The 25,710-nt window shown below is 43.4% G+C and overlaps 1 protein-coding gene across 2 annotated transcripts in view; it reads left to right on the top strand.

Moving 5' to 3' along the window:
- Positions 1 to 25,710, top strand: part of PPP2R2B (protein phosphatase 2 regulatory subunit Bbeta) — a 419,321-nt gene that overhangs the window by 346,574 nt on the left and 47,037 nt on the right. For both annotated transcript variants that reach the window (XM_045894786.1, XM_045894796.2), the window contains exons 5-6: positions 10,663 to 10,840; positions 25,363 to 25,527. In XM_045894786.1, the coding sequence (XP_045750742.1) occupies positions 10,663 to 10,840; positions 25,363 to 25,527 (343 nt within the window). The remainder of the gene's footprint in view (positions 1 to 10,662; positions 10,841 to 25,362; positions 25,528 to 25,710) is intronic.

The following is a 25,710-nucleotide window of genomic DNA, read 5'->3' as shown; positions in this document are numbered from 1 at the left end:
TAGGAGAAAGTGTGTGGATAAATTTTTAGAAATACTCTTATCAAGAGCAGTTGAAAAACAAAACAAACACAGTTTTGTGATTAATCTAACCAAACTAATCAGAAATTACACCACTGCCTCTTCCCATCCCATCTCCTTCCCCACCTGTAAGTGTTAATTGAAATTTTCCCCTACTGGGATATTTTAAGATGTCTCCTTTTTTCCTGCAGAATTACACAATGTGAAACATCAAGGGAAATAACAGGAAAGGCAGTGAACAGGGAAACATGCTTTGAGAAATAGCAATGTTGGCAGAAAATGGAAGTGTCTGGGAGAAAAAAAAAAATAAGATAAAACTGGCAGAATTACAGGCTGCTGCATGGACTGGTAATTAGATAGTGAGTTTATCTTCTGGCGGAAAGATATTTTTCCTGTCTTTTCCATAGAGAGGCCAAAAGAAGTCAAAGGCACTAAGAGCATGAAATTGTTCATCTGCCATAAAAAACTATCTTTGATGCATTGGGTTTAAAAAATATATATTAATTCCTCAGGCAGTTTTTATGGGTTGTGGGTCATTCTTATAGCTGGCAATAGAAGATAAGTCTTTCATGTACATAAAAATATATATGTGTATATATATATAATATATATTTGTATATACATATGTATATGAGTATGTATACATGAGTGTGTGTGTGTGTATACTTTTTAATTCCAAACATCTCTGTAAACAGAAACTCTTTGCTACCTATTGTGCAAGGTAATACTGGGTTTCTTTTCTCTATCCTAGGTTTAGACATTGTGTCTGATGGGTTTCCTTAGGAGCTGGGTTTCTCAACCTCAGAACTGTTAGTTTGGGGGACAGATAATGATTTGTTGCTGGGGGCTCTCCTGTACATCATAGAACATTTAGCATCATCCTTGGCCTCCACCTACTAGATGCCAGTAGCATACACCCAGCTATGACAACCAAAAGTATCTCCAGACTTGCCAAACGGTAAAATTAGCCACTGATTTAGAGGATGCTCTGGCCCTGCTTTTGGGAGGTGAGTTTTTACTACCCTGAAAACAATTCACCGAATTCCCCAATCTAAATTAGAGCCCTTATTTTTTTTTTTGAAGATTTTATTTATTTATTTGAGAGAGAGAATGAAAGAGAGAGAACAAGAGCGGGGAACGGGAGAGGGAGAAGCAGACTCCCTGCTGAGCAGGGAGCCCGATGCGGGACTCGATCCCGGGACTCCAGGATCATGACCTGAGCGGAAGGCAGTCGCTTAACCAACTGAGCCACCCAGGCGCCCCATAGAGCCCTTATTTTTTTTAATAAAGCACTATCTTTTTCCCTCTCTTGAAACACAATACATCTCCCTACAATGTGTCAGTGACAGTTGAGGACAGGATTATCTACCTTGAGACCTTACTGTCTTTCTTCTCTATTCGACTTTAAGTGCCACAAATAAGCTGTTTTGTTCACTCTCTACATGTACCATGTAGAGCAGTGATTGGCCCTTCATAAATATTTGTCAAATGAAAGAATATAATTCTCAGATATTTAAGAACCTGAAGCACAAAGCCTGACTTGGTCCAAAGGGGTTTTTCCTCTAAGGCTTATTTCAATCTACATGACAAAGCCAGTAAAAGAAATCAGGGACATATTGAGGCTGTTGAAGGGTGTGATCAGGGAAATCTAAAAATTATATTATTTGGATAGGATTCCCTGGGGGTTTTGGCGGACTGCTCTTGAGTGGCAGTTTCATTCTGGAAACAACTCTGATATGTCGCTGTAAGCCAGAGCCAACCTATCGCTCTTGCTTTTTGAACTCCGTCCACCACTGGTCCATGGAGGAAACAAGTTTTTTGACCAGGGTGAGGCTTAATGCTTCATTAATTCTCTGAAAGAGCATGCCCCAGGACCAGGAAAGATGTGCCTGTGGAAAATAAATGTCAGTGCAGGCAGCACAAGAGACCTTCACATGCTGCTTTTCATGTTTTTAAAAAATGGAATTAAGACGCATACTTTTTAAAATGAAAAATGACTGGCATTCTTCCCACTGAAAATGGGAAGTAATTTAATTTGTTAGTGGTTTATTTTATTTGACAGTCTTTGTACATACTCGATTTGCTTTGTTACACTGAATTACCCTTTAATAATGGGTACACATAATGCCAGACTCTGCCCCCCAGGTTGGTTTGATAATTGGATGAACGACCATATTGTTCCAGGGTTTTCATGACAATGTGGACAGAAGCTATTTGGAAAACTCCTAACCAGAAAAGCCTTTAGCTATTTTTTTTTTCCGATGAAGTTAATTGCTACCCAGTGAACAGTCATCCCACTAGCCACTTTTCCTGAGCAATGCTGAGTTCTGTAATCACGACTGAATTCCCTGGGTGGATAGAAGGGATGCCTAAGCCCCATAGCCAATAGAAAAAGTCCTAAAGTCTTCCCTCAGCAGTCTCTCAGAATGGAACATATTTCTACAATAGGAAGTTAATGGTAAGAATTCTAATAATAGCAATCATAGAGGCTGAAGTGAGACTGCCAAGTTCAAGGGCACCTTCACAGCTTAAGCGAGCATTATGACCTCCTTTGCTTCAGCATCCACATCTGGATAGTGGGAACAATACCAGCACCTACCTCTTAAGGTCATAGTGAAGGTTCAGTAACAGGGTATGCATAAGTACTCAGCACAATCCTGACCAAAGTAGATTCTCCATCAATGTTTCTTCCTTATTAGATGGTATGCATCGGGCCCTGTGCTAAGTTTTCTAAAAACTACTGAGACAGTTGCTATCTCTAACATTATGTAAGGGACCATTACCATGGCAAAAGGTGAAATAATGCCCCAAGGCCATGTGACTGGTAAATGGCTCACCCAGGATTCAAGCCCAGTTTTACTTGCAAAATTTTCTTAAACCATACAACTTTAGATTTGGTGTTCGTGTACCCCCTAGAAGAAGTTTGAAAACTTGTGTACCTTTCTGAGCATTTATAAGTAGATGACTAAGCATTTTCCATCATAATGGTAAATAATTATAGAAGATGAGTTCAGGAGTATTTTGAACATAGGCAGTTTAAAATAAAACCATTATATCACCTGTTTAATGCATCCACTGGAATTTAAATACCATCTTAACTGGATACCCACCAATATCCATTAAAAGAATATGTGAACAAGTTCTTTAAAAGTCAGAACTTTATGTTGCTTTTCTTCTTGAAACATGTATTTTCACTTCCCCCAAATAAATGTTAAAAGCCTTTTTTGATCATTTCTGCAACAAAAATAGGTTCCCCTCCCCCCATGAATGTATGACTGTAAGGGTTTAAAATTCTCTTGTGGATATAATTGCTTCTAAAATTATTAATAGAAAAAAAATAAAATTATTAATAGAATACAGCTGACCTGAACAACATAAACATATAATTCTGACAAATAATAATTAAACATAAAAAGTAAAACTATTATAAATTCATACTATATTGAGCTGGGGCTGGTGACATTTGTGGGGCATTGATTAAAGGCATCATCCAGTTATCTGTCCCAGAAGTGTTTATATCTTGGATAGTACACCACAGTAAGATTGAAGATGAGTGAATGTATGTCTTCTGTGTTTTTCTTTTGCAAAGAGAAGGAGACTTAGGCTGTAGGCATCTCCTGAGGTGATTTGGTTTCAGAAAGGAAAATATATGGAAGTTCGATATGGGGAAATGGTTGCCTTTTTTTTTTTTTTTTTTTTTTAGAGTGGGGAGGGGCATGGGGCGAGGGTGAGAGAGAATCTCAAGCAGGCTCCACACCCATCGTGGAGCTTGTAATCACAACCCTCAGATCATGACCTGAACTGAAATCAAGAGTCAGACACTTGACTGAGCCACCCAGGCGCCCCAAAAGGTTGCTTTTAAAGCTGCTCCATATAGTTGTTGGGAAGCCATCACATAGGCCATTGTGTTTTATCTGCCTCCAGTAAGATTCCTAAAGACACTGTGTGTGGTAACTGCCTAGCATGTCATAAATGCTCAATACGTGTTTATTAAGGTTTTATCTGTGGCCATTATGTGGTCATAACATTGCTCTATGTCCTTCCTAAGTGAGGACACGGAGACCACCTGACCCATGACTGTAATATACCCTCTTAGTCCCAATATGAAGTATCGGTATCTCAATATCTCAACTATTAGGAGAGTGGTGGGGAGCATCTGTTGAACAATGAGAAGGAGATATGGAGCAAACATGGATTTAAGCTGATAGCAGTTTTCTCAAAAGGCCTCATAATGTTGATTATGTTATTTGTACTTAACAACCAAGGGTATTCAAATGTGTGTCTGCTGAACTCAAACATATCTGACCCAGGGTTACCGATCAGCTAAAATCCATTCACATCCTTCTACGCCTGAACCTCTCTCTCTCTCTTCCTTCCCCATGACTCCATCTTCTTTCTGTTCTTTAGCTTCTATCGGGCCATCTCTGCTTTCTGAGCCTTGCCTTGAGTCTATCAGCTTGCTGGGGCACCGGAGGTTGCCATGGTAAACACAGCTGTTGTTTCTTCTCTGTGAAGAGTCGGTGCATGAAGGCACTTGAGTCCTCACCTCCAGCCTCTTCCCGCTGTGCATTTTCACAGATGTTGCTTCAAGCGGGGGCCGCAAGGGCTTCAAGATCCTGCACAGCTTTCCTTGTGTGTCTCTGCAGGGGGGCTTTGTGACCCGCCGGTGCCTGCTTAGGTGCTGCGGAAGATTGTGAAGAATCGCCCGCATGGTCGCCAAATAAGCCCAATGACAGCAACATTCATTTTGTTAGTAAATGGATTCTGGGGACTGAAAGATGATCGTGTATGTTCCAAGAGGAGAGGCAGGAAAGTTAATGAGAAAGTAGCCGAGGCAGGAAGACTAAAGGCGGGGTGGGCAGAGACAGAAGGGGTGGTGAGAGAGGGAGAGCGAGCCAAGAGTTTCTAACAGGGAAGGCGAGTGTGTGTTGGACAGCTACCTGAACCTTCCTTACCCTCCTGGTCACGTCTGTGATCCAGCACTGACTACTGGTCTTGCATCTGCTGCTACTGTTCGCTTACAAACTCTTCTCCAGCCACAAAGATTCCTTGCTGTTCCTCCTAAACTGTAACCTCAAGTTCCAACGTCACGCTCCACCCTCACGTGCTCCAACTTTTGCACTCTTCTGTCTGCCACGAATGCTCTTCCCCAGACAGCCGTCAGCCTCCCTCCCTCACTGCAGTCAGGTCTCCACTCAAAAGTCATTCCCTGAGAGAGGCCTTCCTAAACACCACACCTCAATTGCACCCCATCCACGTCTATCTCCTTCCCCAATTCAGGCTTTCTTCATGTCTGATACAGAGTGTGGACTTAAGCGTTTGTTGCATCCCACTGATATTGCAGATGAGAGCTATCTCTGTAAGCTTTTGGCAGGTTAGACTTTGAGACTGTTCTCTTGGGATGTGAGACCTTACCTGGCCGATTTTCTAACATGATGCTGGTTGTCTTGCCAGCTGGGCTAGTGTGTTTCTCCTTTGAAACCAGGCTCAAGGGGATGAGGGGAAACTGAATCCAGGTGCAGAGAAGAAGAAGCATCTGAGGGAGGGACGTGAGGGAAATCCAGCAGCGCACTGCAGACCCACCTGCACCCTCTGAGGGCCAAGGATGCTCTTATTGCAAGCACAATGCAGCACAAGCCTGGTCTCAGAGTTGATTTTAGCCTCATCCACCGCTGCCAACAGGGCTCAGAAAAGAGGCTTTGAACTGCAAGCTAAAATGTCCTGGCTTGAACCTGAGTTTTGTCCAGTTTTCCTTCTGACATTTGGCAGGAAGGGGGTTCTGGTCCTGTGGAGAATGGTTCAGGCACATGGTTTGGGGGCAGAGGAAGCTGTGGGATGGAAGATAGAAACCCAGACTGTGCTGGCAGCCCCTACCTGGGTGATTGGACAAGGCATTTCACCCCTGCAGGTCTTGATTCCCTCATCTGCACATTGTAGGTACTGCTTGGGCCAGTTGTTTTCAAACTTTCCTTATTCACAGAAAAAAATTTATTTAAGCAAGATATGATTGAGAATCCCAACGTACTGCCAAGAGTGATGAAGGAGGTAAAACCTAGCCAGTCACAGCCTCTCATTAAATTCCCATCCTCATCACACCCACGCACACACGTATGCACACGTGCGCGCGCACACACACACGCACACAGGATGGTCCTTGAAAAAGGTTCTAAGAGCCTTTCCAAGATTTATTGTTCCATGAGTCAATGTCACATCTCCATAGCACAGAGTTCTTCCAAAGTATTAGGCTGAACTATATGCAATTATGGAGATTTGATGATTTTTGACCTGCAAAAATGGCAATTTCATATTTCCCTCTAATAGTTTCATCTGCAGTAGTGTGCTCACTCAGGAACCAAATTGCCTCAGTTCAGCCCCTCGGCTTACTCTCCATGTGACCATGGACAGGATACTTCACCTCCCTGAACCTCCCCTAAGAAATGGGCAAACAGAAGAATCTTCCCCAGGCCTTTGCCCTGAGAAGGCCAAGGGCTGAATGAAGCAGAGCCCTGGACTCAGGGCAGGGGGGCTCTAACACGGTGATTGGCACAGGGCATGGAAGCCCTCCATGAACGCCGTACAGAGAAAGCCCTCATGAGTGCCGGTGGGCCCAACTCAGAGCATGGTGTCCTACCCTTCTCCCTGCCTGGCCCAGAAGGCGGTAGGTAGCCAGAGCAGCTGCCAAACACGGTCCCAGCTGGGCTTCCTGATCCGTCATGCTGTCCAGCTTGAACCAGACCTCTTCCTTCCTGTGAGGGGCATCATTAGGCAGTGAACAGGCCTTGACCTGGGCACGGGAATGGTGCTGGACTGGCATGAATAACATTCCTCCCTCTGCCTTATCTGGGGAAGGCATTAGAGGCTCCCTCCACAGACACCTCCACGGAGCCTTCCCCATTAAGTGGTACATCATGGAATATGTCAGCCTGAATTAGCAGGCAGGCCCGTCACGTTAAGCTGACGCTCTGGGCTGGCAGTTCCCACTTTGTAATGCCTCTTGATCCTGGCTGTCATGCTCCCTCCCTGTCACCACAGCCACAGGAAGCCTCTGCAGACAGTGCGCAGTAATGAAGGAGGCTCAGGGAGGAGTGTAGAAGGAGCCATGGGAAGTCCTTGCAGATTGCATTTCTTCTGTGGCCCTAGGGAGCCCACTTTGAGCTCTGCTACCTCTGGTGGGGCAGGGACAGAGGAAGCACAGGTAGCCCTCAAAAGCACCAGGTGGGGAGTTCCTTTATGACAGACTACAAAAGCATGGCATGTGTTTTTAAAAGCACACAGAGGAGTCCCCCCCCACCCACCCACCCAGCCATTCAAATACCAGGACACCTACAACACCTAATTGAGGTTTCTAGAGGCAGCTTAACTACCACTAGTTATTATTATCAGTAATACTGTCAGTTCCCTAAATACTAGTGCAGTTTATTCATGTCACAAATGGAGCATTTATCACTTCCTGCCATGTACGATATGGGAGCATGGTGGGAGACAGTGGAAGGAGCACCAGCTTTGCAGTCAGGTAGGCTCTCGTATTAAATTCCGATGACGCCTCAGAGCCCCCACAGCCTCCTGAGCTGGGCAACCCTGGGCCAGTGACTGAGCCTCTCTGAACCTGAGCTTTCTCTTTGTAATAGTACTCACATTAGTGCCTATTTCACGGAGCTGTTGAAAGAATTCCCAGAGACGATGTATGAAGAATGATTGACACAGAGGAGTAAATGCCCAATAAATATTTGTGGGGAGAATTCCCAAGAGCAGAGACATTTTTTTTTATCCATTACAAAGTCTTGACTCAGATGCACCCTTCACTGGTGTTCGATAGTGTATCAACCTTCCTTTCCAAACTTTTACTTCATTTGTCCTCTAACCTGTACTCCACTGTACATCAGGAATGATCTCATCAAACTTTGGTCATACCACAGTCATTGAAAAATCTTTTTATTTCTGCCCATTTCTCTAAGGATAATGGCAAAAATCTTTGTTTGGTGGGGCTTGCGTGTGACCTATCCTGTTACTTCATCTCTTACTTTGGTTCCCATCCCTCCTTCTGTCTCACCCGCATTGACCTATCAGCCCTTCATTCTTGCCCTACCCCCACCATAGGACCTTTGCACGTGCTGTTTTCTCCAACTGGAACATTCTTCCCTCCCCCTCCTGAACCAGTAAACATCTTTTCATCTTTCACAGTCATCCATCCCATACTTCTCAGCAACAGCTCTCCGGGACTCCCTGACCATGTTAAAACCCCCTTTCACGATATCCTCTCCTTTGGGGCACTTACTGCATTTTATTATGACATGACTTCATATCTACCTCCTCCATCTAGAGCAGCTGGATGAAGGCAGGAAATGTCTGGTTTTGCTCACCAGTTGAATCCCCCCCCTCCGCCCCGCCCCGGACCTTGCAGTCAAATGCTCTACCACTGCCCCAGGACCTTGTATATAGCCCAATAAATGTTTCTGAAAGGACGAGAAGGAGGGTGAACCAGAGGACATACTATCTCCATAGATCCCAACTACCCTTCCTGATAACTAGGGCACAGTGGGTATTACTGGTTTTTCAGATAGTATCCCAAGAGCCCAGAGGGGAAAGTTAATCACCCATGGTCACACAGCCTTTATGTATGTCATGAATCTGTGATGAGAGCCCAGATCTTGCAGTTCTTGCCATCCCTGAGCTTATGCTTTAAAACCATTATCCATAATTGGGGTGGAGGGCTCGCAAAGACTTTCCCTCCCCTCCCTTTCCTGGTGTTCAGAGGATCCCTGGTTCTTCCTACATTCACATCACCTATCTGGCACCACAGCAATACAGTACTCTGATTCTTCTGAATTATTTAATTTAAAAACTCTCAAAAGTTTGAGGGAGCTAAGCTCCTTCAAGACTAAACTAGGAGAGGGGCGCCTGGGTAGCTGAGTCGTTAAGTGTCTGCCTTCGGCTCAGGTCATGATCCCAGGGTCCTGGGATCGAGCCCCGCATCGGGCTCCCTGCTCAGCGGGAAGCCTGCTTCTCCCTCTCCCACTCCCCCTGCTTGTGTTCCCTCTCTCGCTGTGTCTCTCTCTGTCAAATAAATAAAATCTTTTTTTTTTTTCTTTTTTTTTTTAAAAGACCTTCTTGTTTTGTTCCCATATCACTTTCATTTTCTTAATTGTCATTTTTGAGAATTTTTTTTTAAGATTTTATTTATTTATTTGAGAGAGAGAATGAGATAGAGAGAGCATGAGAGGGGGGAGGGTCAGAGGGAGAAGCAGACTCCCCGCCGAGCAGGGAGCCTGATGCGGGACTCGATCCCGGGACTCCAGGATCGTGACCTGAGCCGAAGGCAGTCGCTCAACCAACTGAGCCACCCAGGCGCCCAAATAAATAAAATCTTAAAAAAAAAAAAAAAAGACTAAACTGGGAGAATTCTGTTTTATAAAAGGTTATACTGTTGAGATGAGTATACTTCACAAAATGTAACCTTTGTTTCTGCCCTCTTCCCATCACCCCCTGGGTTAAAACAAATCCAGAAGTTGAAGTCTTAATCGACCACCTGGAAGCAAATCAGTCAGCAAGTCAGCTCAGTTGCAAGAGATGACTTCCTTGAAAGGGAAATAGCTTTTGGTCCTTTTATTTTCTTGTTTCTGGTAAAGGACCACATCTGTGTTTTGGGTTTGTTTTGTTTTTAATCTGTACCCTGTCAGGCATTGGTGTTCTCTCTCACTGTCTCAGGAGCCAGTTCACCCAGGTGTAGTCAGAAGTGCCCTTGAATTCAAAGAGGGAATCAAAAGAGTGGTGGGTCTTTGTTCATATTTGCCAGGAAGAGCTTCATGTGTGGGAATCGATTTTAACTGCCTGATTCTTTGACTGGTGGGGAAGAAAACATTTGCTCAAATATTCTTATTCATTCATTCAACAAATAATCACTGATATATCACACTTTATATATCAGTAAGATAACCATATACTTTATTGTCCAAACTAGGACAGTTTTGATGTGAAAGTGGATATTATGTTGTTGGTACACAAAGACAACAGGTATAAACCAAGATTTTTCCAGGTAAAACAGGATGTCAATGAGTGCCCTATATACTAACTGCTGAATTTGGGCTCTTAGAATCTTGGGTGGTTATATATTTTCCCAAAATGCCCTGAAAGATTGAAGAAAAAAGCCTGGATGGGGTCCAGACCTCCTAAGCCCTGCAGTATAAATGTAGTAGATCAAAGTTGAACTAGATATTTCTAAAATTTGCCAACAACTTCCTTTTTAAACTATACTTCTCGTTTAAAACAAACAAACAAGCTGCCTGGGGCACTCTGGAAGCTAATGACAGCACAGCAGATTCTAAGTTCAGTTCCCCCAGGATGAGGTCACCTCGAAGAGGAAAAAAAGCTCAGAGTCTATAAAGGATGAAATTGCCCATGAGGGCTAAGTGATGGTGACATCTTTTGAGAAGGAAGTAAAACTGGAAGGAATAGACAAAAAAGTAAAATAAAACTAGAAGTTACAGAGGAGACAGGAACATCGGATTTATCAGTCTGCTTCTCTAACTTCAAGCTTTTTAACTGTGGTTATGATTTTGTGTGTGATGGTGAAAGACATAAACATGCGCACTTCTTCCCCGGTGAAGAGCTTTGGTTCTGAAGTGATTTGTTTCTCTTCCATCCCAGGTGCCTGTCCTGAGACCCATGGACCTGATGGTGGAGGCCACCCCGCGAAGAGTGTTTGCCAACGCACACACATATCACATCAACTCTATATCAGTCAACAGCGACTATGAGACCTACATGTCAGCTGATGACCTGAGGATTAACCTCTGGAACTTTGAAATAACCAATCAAAGTTTTAGTATCCTTTCCTGGGGGCCAATAGCCAGTTGGCTTGAATCATAAGTATTCAGGTATGAGCAGACTTGGGGGGAAGTAGAAGAGAAAGAAGCCATTGCTACCACAACTCCTAGTGCTTGTGGAGGACTGTTCCCTTTTAAATTATGTTGGCATCCATCCTTCATCCTAACAAACTTCGAGAATCACTTATTGATGTAGTGGTCCAGGACTACGTCTGGGTTGGGACTCGGAGTCAGTTCGTTTGCACAGAGGCATTTGTGTGTCATGGATTCAAGTCAGTTGCAACTTTATCAACTATAAGATAAGACCCCAGAATTCAGTTAGGTTTCCTTCCTCGGGGTGAAAGGATTTGTAAATGGCCTATATGGGCAGCATGGACCGCAGGTACACATGAGATGGTTTTCATTGTATCAGCGTGGTGAAAATAATACTGGCTGCCATTTATTGAATTCCAAGCACTACAATAGGAACTTCATGCATTGAATCTCATTTTGAGAAGTGCACATATCATAATCTTACAGCTTGATGAATTTCCACAAAGCACATCTGTGTAACCAGCATCCAGATCAAGAAACCAAGCTTTATTAGCAATCCTCACATCCCCATAATGCTTCCTTCTAGTCCCCATGCCCCAAAGGTATATTTGATATAACAACCCCCCTACTGTAAATATTACTAATAGCTAAAAATCCAGCAACATCAAGAAAATTATTGAATGAGTGTCTGAACCAACATTCTAATTCCATTATAATGACCCTCTGTTTCATAATACAGATGGGTCATTTATTCACTACCTCTCCTGACTCCTCACTTGAATTCCCATTCTCAGGTAATGAGTTCTCTACCCAGGCAGCTGAGCGCCTGACCTAGGAGTCAGTATGGATTTTTTTCTCTCACTCACCAGCCTCCCTACCCCCGACCCAATCTATGAGCCCCACTAGTGCTTAGTCTGAAGTATATCTCGAATCAGCTCCTTGCTCTCTCTCCCTCTCCACTCCTGCTACTCTACTCGAGCATAGGCCACTATCCCCACTATCCCCTCATCTGCATGACTGCAATAATCTCCTGCCTATTCTCCCTTCTTTCTTGGTCTTCTACATAGTTCATGTTCCCATAACAGAGTGGACCTTTCAGTATTTAATTCAGATTTCATTCTTCCTGTGCTTAAGACACTCTAGTAGCTTCCCAATGAATTTAGAATAAAATCCAAGTTCTTTACCTTGAACTATAAGATTCTCCATGATCTGGGCCCTTCCTTCCTCTTTGATATCCTATCGTATCACTCTCCCTGAAGTCACTCTGCTTCAGCCGACTCACCTCTTATCTGTTCCTAGATAAACCTTGTTCTTATGCCTCTTCTTTGTATTTGCTGTCCCCTCTTTCTGGAATACTCTGTCCCTGGAGTTCACGTGGCTAACTACATGTCATCATTCAAACTTCAATGTAATGTCACCTCCTCAGAGGCCATTTTCCCATTAACTGCCAAATAGCCACCAATAGCCCTCTAGCCCTCTTATCTTCATGGCGCATATCACTATTTGAAATTCTGTGTGTGTATATTTTAGATTTCCCCATATTCAAATGTAAATTCTATGAGAGAAGAGACTTTGTATGACCATTCTTGTATCTGAGTACCTAGAACATTCTGAGATACAGAAAATACCATTTTGGTTGGGCAGGTCAAGTTTGAAGTGCAATAGATCACTGAAGTAGAACTATCCAGTAGATAGTTGATCATGAAATTCTTTTTATAAGATTTATTTATTTAATGAGAGAGAGAGAGAGAGAACGAGCTGGGGGAGGGGCAGAGGGAGAGGAACAAGCAGACTCCCTACTGAGCGGGGAGCCTGACACAGGGCTCAATCTCACAACCCCGAGATCATGACCTGAACCAAAACCAAGAGTCGGATGCTTAACCAACTGAGCCACCGAGGTGCCCCAGTGATCATGAAATTTAAGCAGGAAATTTCACTTAAAGAGTACGTTGGTTATAGTAAAGCTCTGAATGTTTTGATAAAAATAGACCACCTAGTGGCTCAAACACATAAAAGATGATTTCTGTTATTATAAAGTCCAGTAGGATGATCCCCACCAGCAAGCAACCTCTCCAAACTGTGAATCAGAGAAATAGGTCCTTCCATCTTGCAGCTCCCCACTGTCACCAGCCTTACCTGCAGTCAAGACAGCAAAAGGAAGGATTGTAGAGAACCACACACAGGAGGCTCTTTTAGGCCAGGCCCTAAAATAGCATGAATTCCATTGGTTAGAAGTCAGTCACATGGTTACCTCTAACTGCAAAGCAGGCTGGGAGATATAGTTTAGCTATGCGTGTTAAAAAAAAAAAAAATTGACCTGGTTTTGGTACACAGCTAGTTCATCTCCACCACAGAAGAGTGCTTGATAGGGCGCCTGGGTGGCTCAGATAGTTAAGCGTCTGCCTTCATTTCAGGTCATGGTCCCAGGGTCCTGGGATCGAGTCCCACATCAGGCTCCCTGCTCCTTGGGAGCCTGCTTCTCCCTCTGCTTCTCTCTCTCTCTCTCTCTGTCTCTCATGAATAAATGAATAAAATCTTTAAAAAAAAAAAAGAGTGCTTGATAGTTGCCAAGGCTTTTTTTTTAAGTTTTTATTTAAATTCCAGTTAGTTAACTTACAGTGTAATATTAGTTTCAGATGTACAATATGGTGATTCAGCACTTCCATACAACACCCAGTGCTCATCACAAGTGCGCCCCTTAATTTTCCCATCACTTATTTCACCCATCCCACACCCACCTCCCCTCCAATAACCATTACTTTTTTCTCCGTACGTAAGAGTCTGTTTCTTGGTTTGCCAAGGCACTCTAAGGAAGGCAGCTTTAAGCAAGCAATGGCAGTGATCGAGGCACTAAGACCTGACCCTCAGGACCATGTCTGGCACCTCTTGTTATTCACAGAGCAGACTCTACCTACTATCTGAGCCTCAGAGAACCTGCCTACAGATTTTGCCTGGAAGTACAGCTGCTAATAGAATGAATATGGGTTGTGGTTCCCTTTCTCCCTTTACATCTTTTCCAAGAGCCAGGAATCTGCTCAGTCTCAGCTGCTGTCACTCTGAGCACCTGCTGTCCCCAGTCTAGGTGACATGTTTTCTGGATTTGCCTCTAGGCCTTCAAGAGGGAGGGGGGTTTCTTTAGGCGTTTTGGGAGATAGATGCCTTGGGGAGAATGCAAAGGGGAAATATTAATAGCACAATTTAGGTTATATTCTGCAGATGTGTGACAGCCTGCCAGATGCTGGCATACAAATGAGACTGTGCCACTCACCCTTAAAGCAGCCATATGTAAAATAATCATTGTCATCATGAGAATGATGATCACTGATATCGATATAGTTTTTTTCAACCAAACCGCCTTAAGCACTGAGCTGATGGTACAAACTGGGACCCTTTTGCCTCTTGTCACTGAAGTGCAGCCACCTCTGGGGTAGGAAGCGGCCAGCTTTCAAAACACCCTCAGAAAAACACCAACCAGCAGGCAGCTCTTATTAAATCACACATTGTTTAGTTCCATTTCTATAATGCCTCTTATCCACTATGAAGGCTGAAAAGCATGGTTCGGGATAGAATAATGTGGGGCTCCCAGAGCATGGTAGGAGTAGGGGTGGTAGTCAAGGTGCTTCTAAGCACTATGTGGACTTTTTTCATTTCCAAAATTAGGTATGTATGGTCATGACTACTAGAAAATACAACTATCATATCAATCTGATGATTTCATAGATGCTGAGAAATCCACTTAAGTTACAAAGTAAGTATATGTAAAGAAAAGTAAATAGTAGGACAAGTGGTCTTGCAGTCTGGTTAAAAAATAAAGTCATGACTTCCACTGCCTGGCATTTGGTATGACACTGGCATTATGGTTGAGAACACAGGCTGTGGAGTCCTAAAAGTCCTAGTAGCTCTGAGAGTCCTAAAGTTCACACTCAGTTCTACCACTTGCTGAGTATATAAGCTCTAACATGGTTCTTAATTTATCCACTCTCTGTTTCATGATCTTTAGAGAGGAGCTTTATCGAAGAGGATTGTGAGAATTTTTTAAAAGATTATATTTTATATATTCATATTTAAAAGATTTATATTTTAATATGTATATATGAATAAATTTTATATATACAATTGACCCTTGGACAGCATGGGTTTGAACTACATGGGTCCACTTACATGTAGATTTTTTTTTCGATAAATGCAATACAGTACTATAAATGTATCTGTCTCTTCCTTATGATATTCTTAATAATGTTTTCTTTTCTCTAGCTAACTTTATTGTAAGAATATAGTGTATAATATATATAGCATACAAAATATGTGTTAATCAACTTATGTTATCAGTAAGGTTTCTGGTCAACAGTAAGGTATTAGTCATTAAGACTTAAGGGAGCCAAAAGTTATATGTGGATTTTTGACTGCATGGGGGTCACTGACTCTAGTCCCCACATTGTTCAAGGGTCAACTACATATAAAATATATCCATATATACGTACATACATGTACATATACACACATAAACATATATGTTTAGGCCAATACTCTGCTAAATGAATGACAAACAGGTTTCAAAACAAGAATGATTATCATGGAAAGGACAAGGAAACTAAAAAAGTTGAATGTTAGTATAGTGGATTCTATTCTGCTGAATTCATTATCTGGGTCATCTTCTCCATTCTAGACTCCTCCTCTGGTTTTGCAGTTGGGTGCTCTTTTCACGATGTTGTTCATTAGTTACCTAGTTACCACATATTTGCAGGGTCTCTGAAGTACCTAGTACCCTAGTTACCACATATTTACAGGGTCTCTAAAGTCCAGGGTCTTGTGTTTAACACCAGATCAGATTGAAGCTTTCCTGGCCTCCTGACACCTTGAATCCTCTCCCTTCCCTCCATAGCCAGTCTGTCCTTGTCTTATGTAACAGGTTCTGTCTTGAAGTGGTCGAACTTTGGCCTTAATGGGTTAACCACTTTAGGACAATAATAACTCATTTCTAGATTAGTGATTTTCTAGGGCAAGAAGCAGCCCTAACTTTTCAAATTAGTTTTCTCTGGTATACTTAGGATCCTTTGAACTCTCTTTTCAGGACCAAGAATGAGTTGACCTGGGCCCTTACCTAGTCCAATATGGGACCAATTAATAGGCTCCTGTCAAGTAAAAGTAAAGATCCAGCCCTCAACAACTGTATACTGAGCACCTAGTTTGTGCCAGGCACTGCACTAAAGCCATGGGGATGCAAAAGTGAAAAGAAATTTTCTGCTTTCAGAATGACATTCATCAAATAATCATACTAATGAGCATGTAATTACAAACAGAAGCCCTGTAAGGAAAGGAAAAACAGTTGTGTGAATGCTTCTTTTTTGAAATCTGATTCAGATGAGGGAATAAAAGAAGACTTTGCAGAGAAATTGATTATTAAGTTGAGATCTGAAAGAGTATGAGCTAACTTGGCAAAGAGGTGGGAAGAGATTGGTCTAGTATGTACAAAGGGCATGTGGCAGGAGGGAGGATGACAATGTTGAGGGAATTCTAAAAAGGCCGCTGTGACTGGAGCCCAGAGAATGTGGTGGAGCATGGTATAAGCAAGGCTAAAGAGGTCAGCAGAAGCCACATCTTACAATCTGGTCTCTGGGCATGAGACAGAGCATCTCTCTGAGAGAAGACATCTGGACTCACAGTGTGCTTCATTACTGACCTTGGTCTTAGCAGCCCTGTGCATCAGTTTCATTTGTCAACTGAGCTGAGGCCCTTTTGGTCTTGATTCCCTGATCAGGGAACCATATAACCTCAACTCTTGTCTCTCTGTAGTACCATGGACAGCGGCCTTTTAATTTGATGGGATTCTACTGGGAAGGCTTTGAAGGAAAACCGTGGGGCCTGATACCAGTTCATCTCCCTTGTTGCTGCTCTGGCTTCCATCCACAAATGTACATATCACTCTGAGACTGGCATTTAGTGTAAAAGGAGAGCACTCCAGTGACACCTCCAGCACACTGGCCCATGTGTGCTGGGGCAGCCTCCTTCCTGTATTAAACGCAGCCCTAGTGGGTTTTGGGGGGCCTGGTGCTTTGCATGTGTGGCTGCTGACCCTCTGTCTTTGCCATACCTAGGGCTTTATGAGACAAGGGATTTTCCCTGCACAGGGAAAGCCAGTTGGACCTCATGTTGTCAGGTGAGAGGGCAAGAATGCAGCTAGGCAGACTTCTTGGGCTTTTTGAGCTTCCTCAGAGCAGTACAGCTTAGTATGTTAGGAATGCTTAGTAGTTAGTAGTAGTTAGCTTAGTAGTTAGACTCAGGAGTCACATTCACTGGATTTGAATCCAGTTTAATCCCCTATAATCTGTGTGACCTTGACAAGTTGCTTAACATCTCTCTGACCCTCCATTTCCTCATCAGTTAATGGAGATAATAATACCAGGTATCTTGTAAGGTGATTGTGGTATTAAATGAGATCATCATGTCAATTTCTTAACCATGTGCTTGGCACAGAGAGGTGGCTTAATAAATCGTAGCTATTATTATCTGTAACATTTCCCCAGCCCCCTATTCTTCTAATCTTGTTGCCTGGATCCCATTCTTTCCTAGGAAAACCACAAGCTAAATGATTTACAGTATCCAGGCTTGGTATCTTGACCTATTATTGACCTACTATGGATTTTCTGCATTTTAAAAAACTATCCCTAGAGAAGGGGGCTAAGTCACAATGAATTAAAGTCCATAAACATTTATTGAACACTTACTATGTGTACTAGAAATGCCAAGATGAATAAAACTCCAACCCTGATAATACAACTCTATAATCTGAAGGGTAGATGAATCAGTCAGAGTTCAGTCAGAGAAGCAAAACTCTGGGGGAGCAGTGTGTGTATGTGTGTGTGTGTGTGTGTGTGTCTGTCTGTCTGTCTGTTTGTCTGTCTACAGAAAGGAGAAGAGGGAGAGGGAGAGAGACTGACTTATTATAATGAATTAGCCTTGTAGTTATGTGGCTGGCCAAGGTAGTCCATGATCTATAAGGCAATCAGTCAGGAATGGAAAATCACAAGTAGGCTGGAAGAGCATGAGGGTGATTTGAAGCTTGTCCACACATCATGGTCAGGAAGAGAGAACAATTGCAGACCCAGCAGCCTTTTGGAGTCTCTTTCTCAGGGAAGGCCTAAGCTTTCCTTTAAATATCTTCCAACCGATTAATTAAGGCCCACCTAGGATAATCTTCCTTTGATGAACTTAAAGTCAACCTATTGGGGCCTTTAATCACATCTGCAGAATTTCTTACAGCAGATCCCTTATAATAGCACTTGGATTCGTGTTTGATTGAATAAGTGGGAGAAGGGGTGTGTGTGTGTGTGTGTGTGTGTGTGTGTGTGTGTGTGTGTGAGATACATAACAGCTGCTTCCTCCCTTCTGTCCTCCAACCCTCCTGTTAGCCCACCATAACCAGAAACATCCTACAAAGGGAACACTAAGGATTCAGCCTAACCAAGTTAACATATCACAAAACCAGCAAAGCAAGTATGTGGACGGAGGGAGAGACATGTCACCATACTAGGGAAGATGAGGCTAACAATTTTTGGAGCCTGTATTAAGCACCAGGTATGTTCTACACATCATCTATTGTAGTTTTCTTTTTTTTTAAAGATTTTATTTATTTATTTATTTATTTGACAGAGAGAGAGGGAACACAAGCAGGGGGCAGTGGGAGAGGGAGAAGCAGGCTTCCCGGCCGAGCAGGGAGCCTGATGTGGGGCTCAATCTCAGGACCCTGGGATCATGACCTGAGCCAAAGACAGACGCTTAACAACTGAGCCACCCAGGCGCCCCCATCTATTGTAGTTTTCTGCCTCTTTTTATAGATGAGTTGACAAGTTTAAAGGCATTCAAGATTATGTAACTGGTCACAGACTTGGGGATTAAAATCTCAGTCATTCTTACTCCATACTCCAGTGAAATATACTCTATCTCACCATCTCAAAGTACTCAATTAGTACTAAAATATGGATTAAGTGTTAGATATATTCAGGGTGCTATGGATGCACAGGATAAGGAGAATCATGAAGGAAAGGCTAGAATGCGTCATAAAGTAAGTGACATCTGAATTGACCTTGGAAGGAAATACTGGGTGTTTCCTAATGGTGGAATTCAAGCTCTATGTCACATGAATAGTAAAGAGTCTGTGGTTATGGGATTTTCAAATGCCCCTCCCCCAAATCATGAAGATCATCTCAGCCCAGTGTCTTTTGTAGCTCAGTACATACTTAGAAGCAGTAACTAATATGGCACCATGTGTCTCTTTGTTGGTCTCACATATAGAGCTTAGCAATCAGCAAACCCTCCATAAATATTTGCACATTGGCTTTTTTTAAGCTGTTAAAAGAGGAATATCCCTTAGAGTCCTCTTCAGAGATTGTCAGTGTCTTATCATCAAGTAACACATCTGTTCAGCTAACAAGATCTGGATGCTTTGTAATCAGTACTTAATATCCAAAGATTACATTCAGACTTTGGAAAGAAAAACAAAACAAAACAAAAAAAAAAACCACAAAGCAATTCATGTCCCCTAAAAGGAAATCCAACTCTAATGTGGTTAAGGCTATTCTCCACCTTCAGACTGGCAGGCTGTAACTACAGTGACATGAAAAGCTTCAACTGCTCTTGAACATGGGTGTCTTTCCCAGGCAAACATAGACTCCACTCTCCAGCCTGGCCTGCAGATAGGCCTCCTGTTTGGTTTTCCTGCCCTTGATTGGCTTAGGCAGGGCTTAGAAAGGAAATGAAACAAAACAAAAACAAAAAAAAAATCTTGTCATTATCAGCAAAATCAGCACTGATAAAGACAGAAGCATGCAAGGACATCAGCTTAAAAAGCCCACAAAACTAATGCAAAGAAAGCTATCTGTGGAAAAATAAATGGTCGGGTTTGGTTTTTGCTTTTGTTTTTGTTTTGAGAGATGGGATTATTCGTCTACTAAAAAGCCACTTAATAACTTTCTCCATGAAATTATTTCATAATCAAAATTCTCAGAGGTTATTGGAGTAAATAGGACTATGCCCATTCAAAGGTGAAAAAATGGAAATCCAGAGAGAGAAAATGACTTTCCCATGTTCTGCGAGCAAAACAGACTTGGAATCAAAATTCAGTCCCCATCTCCTGACCCAGTTTTGTTACAATCATGATACTTATCACAGTATCATCTTGAACTTTACCCATGGTGATAAGGCTCCTGGTTTCTCACCTCTCTCATAGATAGTTCTAACACTAGGAAATGACTTTTTTATGTTTCTTGTTTAAAAATAAGTATTTATTGTGGAGATTATTAGAATCACCTATAATCTCACCGATTAGCTTTGGTTGTATATACAGGGGGTTTACATCAAAATTTTAATATCATGCTAGCTAATTCAACTACAAGGGCTGAGAAAAACAAATAAATAATAAAAGGGAAAAAATCTTAAGTATTTATCCAGAAAGCCTTCTCCTATTCAGTCTAGGACATACACACACCTGTCCACTCACACACGTACCATTTCTCTTTCTTTTCCTTGCTTTCTTTTTCTGCTTAGCAGTTATTACAGTCTAGTATAATATATATTATATTTATCTGCCTTGCTTTGTGCCCTGCTAGGATATAGGCTCCACAGATCAGGGGGATTTTTGGTCTATTTTGGTCATGGCTGTATCCCCTATACCCAGAAAAGTACTGGCAGGTTCTTTGTAAACATTTGTAGATTTTCATGAAGGAATGAATGAATGAATGAGCGAGTGGTAAAGGTAAGTTACCCTTTATAAACTAGAGTTACTAAAGGGTAACTTACATGCTGACCTTCCATCTAATCCCTGTAAGATACTAACCACATTTCCTTCCATTCTGTATTCTCTCTCTCTCTGTGTCTCTCTCTAATTTTTTTACATGACTCTGGTCAGACTGTGTATATATTTTGTATCTAACTTCTCTTACCTAATTTTATACATATATATTATATATATATAATATATATTTTATATAAATATAAAATACCTTGCCTTTTTCTGTCCTGAAATACTACTTGATTAAAAGAAAATGTTGAAATGATAACTGATAATTGAAAATTCATAGACCCACCCAGATAGAACTATTACATTTAGTATCTTGCCTTTTAGCTCATCATTTTCAGAGTGTAAGTTTTAAATGACTATGATCATGCTATAGATACAATGTTTCATGGCTTTTAACAGACTTGGAATTACATTGCAAAAACAATTTCATGAGGTAGATCAGAATTTTCTTAATTGTTTCCCTATTTCTGTATATACAGTTTATTGTCAGTCTCTTTCTTTTATCGTGTTGCAGTAGACTTTTTTTTTTTTTTTTTTTTTTTTTTGGTAGAAAGCTTTTTCCAAACTGGTGATGAAGAAAATGACTTTTGAATGGCCCCCGTGCTACCCCTTAGCGTCCTGCCATTACCCTCTCCATTCCCTCACCCCACTGGTGATGTAATTTATGACTCTGGCTTCTTATTTGTTTGAAGCCAATCCCTTAAGGGGTGACCTCCCAGTGTCTTCAATTATTATTTTAAATGATGCCTTAGGCCCTGCCTGGCACAGTGATGCCCTCACCTTCCCTCCTTCTGCCTTCCAAGCATGGAGCTCAGCTGCCAAACTAGCTGTGCCCCCTCCTGTCCTCAGAGCTGCCTCCAGAGTCCCGACAGAGAAGCAGATTAACCCCTTTTGTTAGCAGAGGTAATTTGTCTGGGCTCAGCATTAATAAGGAATGCCATAAGCAGTTGGGGTCAGGAAGAACAGATCTGTCAAGCCCCAGGGTTAATTTAATAGCAATCTGTTGGCTCTATGCCTTGGATATTAGCCGTGAATCCAGTGCTATGTTTTGCTTTTGCCATTTAGTTCTTTGGGACAACAGGGAAATAATTTGAATAGAGAGCTCTAAAGCATAGGGAAGAGAAAATTGACTGTCAAAATGCGTCATTCTGTTTTCAAGATAATACAGGAAGCCACGCACTGCTTATCTCTTTTCTCTTTCCCTCCCAACCTGAAGGGCAAAACCACATACGCTGAAGGTGTGCATCTCCTTTTAGAACAGAGTAAGAGGAAAGGTCTGGGTTTCTGGATGACGCAGATATGAAATACCCTGTCCCATCATCCCTATCAGCCACTGAATTTTTGGTAACTAGTCCCCGCCCACATGTTTTTAGAACTCAGCAAATCCTCCATCAGTGAACAGTTCAAGAAATCCCATATGTTTCTGTCCCAGTCTGTGGTTCAAAAAAAGAAAAAAATAATTATCACATCATAGGACACAGGAATCCCGAGTCAGATGCTGTGTCCAAATTCTGATTCTGAAAAATGTGGCCACCAAAGTGGTCAGTGAATTAGAATAACACAGGCTGCCCTCTGGGATTAGCCAGAGGGAGTTTCAAGAGAGCCCGAATTACTGCAGTGGGAATGGCTATTTCTGGAAGGGCCCTTCCTCAGGGGAGGGAGAGCAGCCCGTGGTCAAGAACCCAGGCTCTGAAGTCAGACAGGCTGGGTTTGAATCCCAGCTCCACCCCCTGCTAGTCCTGTGACCTTGGTTACTTCACCTCAGCTACTGCTTCTTCCACTGGAGAACAGGCCTGTTAATAGTACTGACCTCATAAGGCTGAGAAGAAGGTCACATGAGACAGTGCATGGCATTCGGTAAACATTCACTGTTGGTTATTATCCTCTTGCTGTCCTTGTCATTGCAGTTATTAAAGAGAGGATTCGAGTCATCCCTGAACCCCGGAGAGTCAGACATTCTAGTCCAAAGGGTGATGCTTGGGGATGAGGGATGATGGGGAGGCTTAGAAGTCCAGCTTGAGTGGAAGGGAGGAAGCGAGGGAGTGTGGGAAGGAGGGAGCATGGATCCAGAGGAAGCAGCCCTCAGCAGAGTCCATGCGCACATCCCCGTGATGCCCTTCTGGATGCTGGGGGATGTTCCTTCCTGCTTTCATAGATATCTTTAAGCACTTCATTTTCACACGTTCTGACTTTGGGGCTTTATTTTTAGGTAAGAAAGAAAGAACAGTAGACGCGGCACCTCCCCCTCCCACACAGCAAAGATCCCTTCCAGTTAAGCTTGTTTTTAGAGCTCTGCTGGTAGAGGTTGAGAAAGCTGACACCAGATTTTCTTGCCCTATTTTTAGGAAAAGAGAAACATGCTCCCTGGCACAGTAGGCTATGGAGGTTCTTTCCGGAGGGCGATGAGATCTGACAGCAACTACACACTAAGCTCTGCTCACCCCATCCCGCGCCATGGCCACCAAGCCCAGGGCAGGGGCAGGGGACAGGAGAGAACATCGGAGATGCAGCCTGGGGCCTCCTGGGGGGCACAGCCTCCCACTGCCCAGCGGGTGGTGCTAACTGCACTCATATTTATAACTCTGGCAGCAGTTGAGTTGAAAGGTAGTATTTTGTGAATCCAGGGGACCCACATGCTCTGGAGACCCAAGTAATATTTGCATCGGGGTTGGGTGGGGGAAATTGTAGTAAAATGTAGTGTTAGTTGAGTCTCAAACTAATTTTAGAAAGCCTCGACGGGGCTTGTAAGAGATAATTGAAGGGGAAAGAGGCACAACCAAGTACGGAGCCATTACTGGGCCAGATTGCATGCTGGAACACAGGTGATGTGCGGGAACGGATATGTTGGCGCTGCTGTGACTAAAAATACAAGCGCGTTTAGTTGTACCTCTAAGGAGGGGACTGTGCTACTGACTTTATGAAAAGCAGAAACGGTTCTCCTCCATCCCAGCCTAATAGCAGTCTGTGTCATATTACTTCTTGTTGAATCAATGCGCTGTTTCCCAAAACAGGATAGACCAGCTCCTGGCACAGACATAAACATTTTTATTTTAATTGATACGCATTTATTTCACGTATAGTATTTAAAATGAAACTAGCTCCTTAAACTCATGACTTTGTGAATACTGGCTTACAGCTTAAACAAGGCTAAGGAAACAAAGGGAGTCAATAGAAGCCAATCAGAAGGACACATGGTAAGCAGATACCAGCTGGTGATGTCCGCATGGGGCGCAGTCACAAAGGTGGCTTGAGAGTGGTGGAGTCTAGGAAAAGTGGGAATTGCTTTGGTCAGCTTTCCCATGTGACAGTGTCCATGTCACGAGGCCCGTTCCTTTGCAGGAAGTTTCAGGTCCTCAGACAGCACCTCAGCCTCAGCCAGATGCCCCCCCAACCTGCACACAGGTCCCCCGAGCTCCGGGGTGGCACAGACCCATTCCCTCCCACATGCCAGACGTCCTCCTGAAGGTCTTTGTGCTCACTGGGGCACCTCCATAATTCAAAGGCCCAGTGTTTCATTTCAATATACAAGGATGTGGTTTTGAAAAATAGAGTTATAATAATTCTTTTTTTTTTATAATTTTTTTTAAAAGATTTTATTTATTTATTCATGAGAGACAGAGAGAGAGAGGCAGAGGGAGAAGCAGGCTCCCAAGGAGCAGAGAGCCCGATGCGGGACTGGATCCCAGGACCCTGGGATCATGACCTGAGCCAAAGGCAGACGCTTAACCATCTGAGCCACCCAGGCGCCCTAGAGTTATAATAATTCTTGACCAGGAAGGAAAATACTGAGAAAGAAAAAAACAGATGATAAAACAAAGGTATATTCCGTGGGAGGCTGAAACTCCCGCCATACACTGGAGGGCTTTTTTTTTTCAGGTACTTAAACTCCCAGCCAAGCTCTAAGGCAAATCACAGCTTATGGAGGCTTGAGGTCCTGTGTATCTTCGGTGAGAGAAATTTTGCATAATTACTCAAGAGCGCAAGTTTTGCACCTGGGAGGAAATCCTGGTGCCGCCCCTCTAGCCATGGGACACGGGCCAGGCCCCCCTCTCCACCCCTGACAAACGGGGATAAGGAAAGGACTGGCTCTAGAGCTGTTCTAAGGATTAACTGAACTGAAGTACGCCATCTGCTTGGCGCAGGAATGGGCCTATTGTCAGTGCTCACTAAATAGTAGAAGCAGCCACCACTATTCTCACCGGTGTGTTATTAAAGAAGATCTCAGGGATTTCATGGGAGAGGATTCCCAGTCTACCCTGGATATCACTGATCAGCCCAGCAGTCTGGGGAAAGATGCAGGTAAACTGAATCATTTAGCTGGAATGGGGCTAGCTTCTTCACCACTGTTGTCCGGTGAGAAATAAAGTCTTTGCAGCTCAGCACATTCTAGTATGATAGCAAGGGCAGATAACTCTGACGGTCGATGGGACATGTTCTCCGTGTTGTGGAGGACAAAATGCTCCTAAGGGGCCAGGAGGCCTGAGTTCTAACAATGCCGCGGAGCCCTGGGCATCCCTGGGCCTCCGCCGCCAAGACCAGTAAGCCCCGCCTGTGTGCTCACGGGGTTACTCTGAGGATTCCCCGAGTGTGGTTAATGCTCACAGGTTACACTAGTTCCAGGCAGTACTGCTGCTCATCACCCCTGGGGTCCTGCGCGCTCGTGCCGGTCCCGTCCTTGACCGCCTGTGCCAGATATCGTGGACATTAAGCCGGCCAACATGGAGGAGCTCACGGAGGTGATCACAGCGGCCGAGTTCCACCCGCATCACTGCAACAGCTTCGTGTACAGCAGCAGCAAAGGGACGATCCGGCTGTGCGACATGAGGGCGTCGGCCTTGTGTGACAGGCACAGCAAATGTGAGTAGCCAGCCGCGCACCGTGGATGGGGTGCCCGCGGCGGGCGGGCCCCGGGCCCCAGACCTGCGGGAGGGGGAGGGGAGAGCCTAGAGGACTCGGGGGCCCCTCCCCACTTGACACGCCCTGGCAGCCAAGTTCAGGTGTTGGCTGGACTCAGGAGTCCGCTCCACATCTGGTGTTTTG

This window comes from Mirounga angustirostris, unplaced genomic scaffold (genome assembly GCF_029215605.1).
Source record: "Mirounga angustirostris isolate CCGP_5_RB_7025 unplaced genomic scaffold, mMirAng1.0.hap1 SCAF_7, whole genome shotgun sequence".
Taxonomy (NCBI): domain Eukaryota; kingdom Metazoa; phylum Chordata; class Mammalia; order Carnivora; family Phocidae; genus Mirounga; species Mirounga angustirostris.
This window is presented reverse-complemented; position numbering and strand designations above follow the sequence as displayed.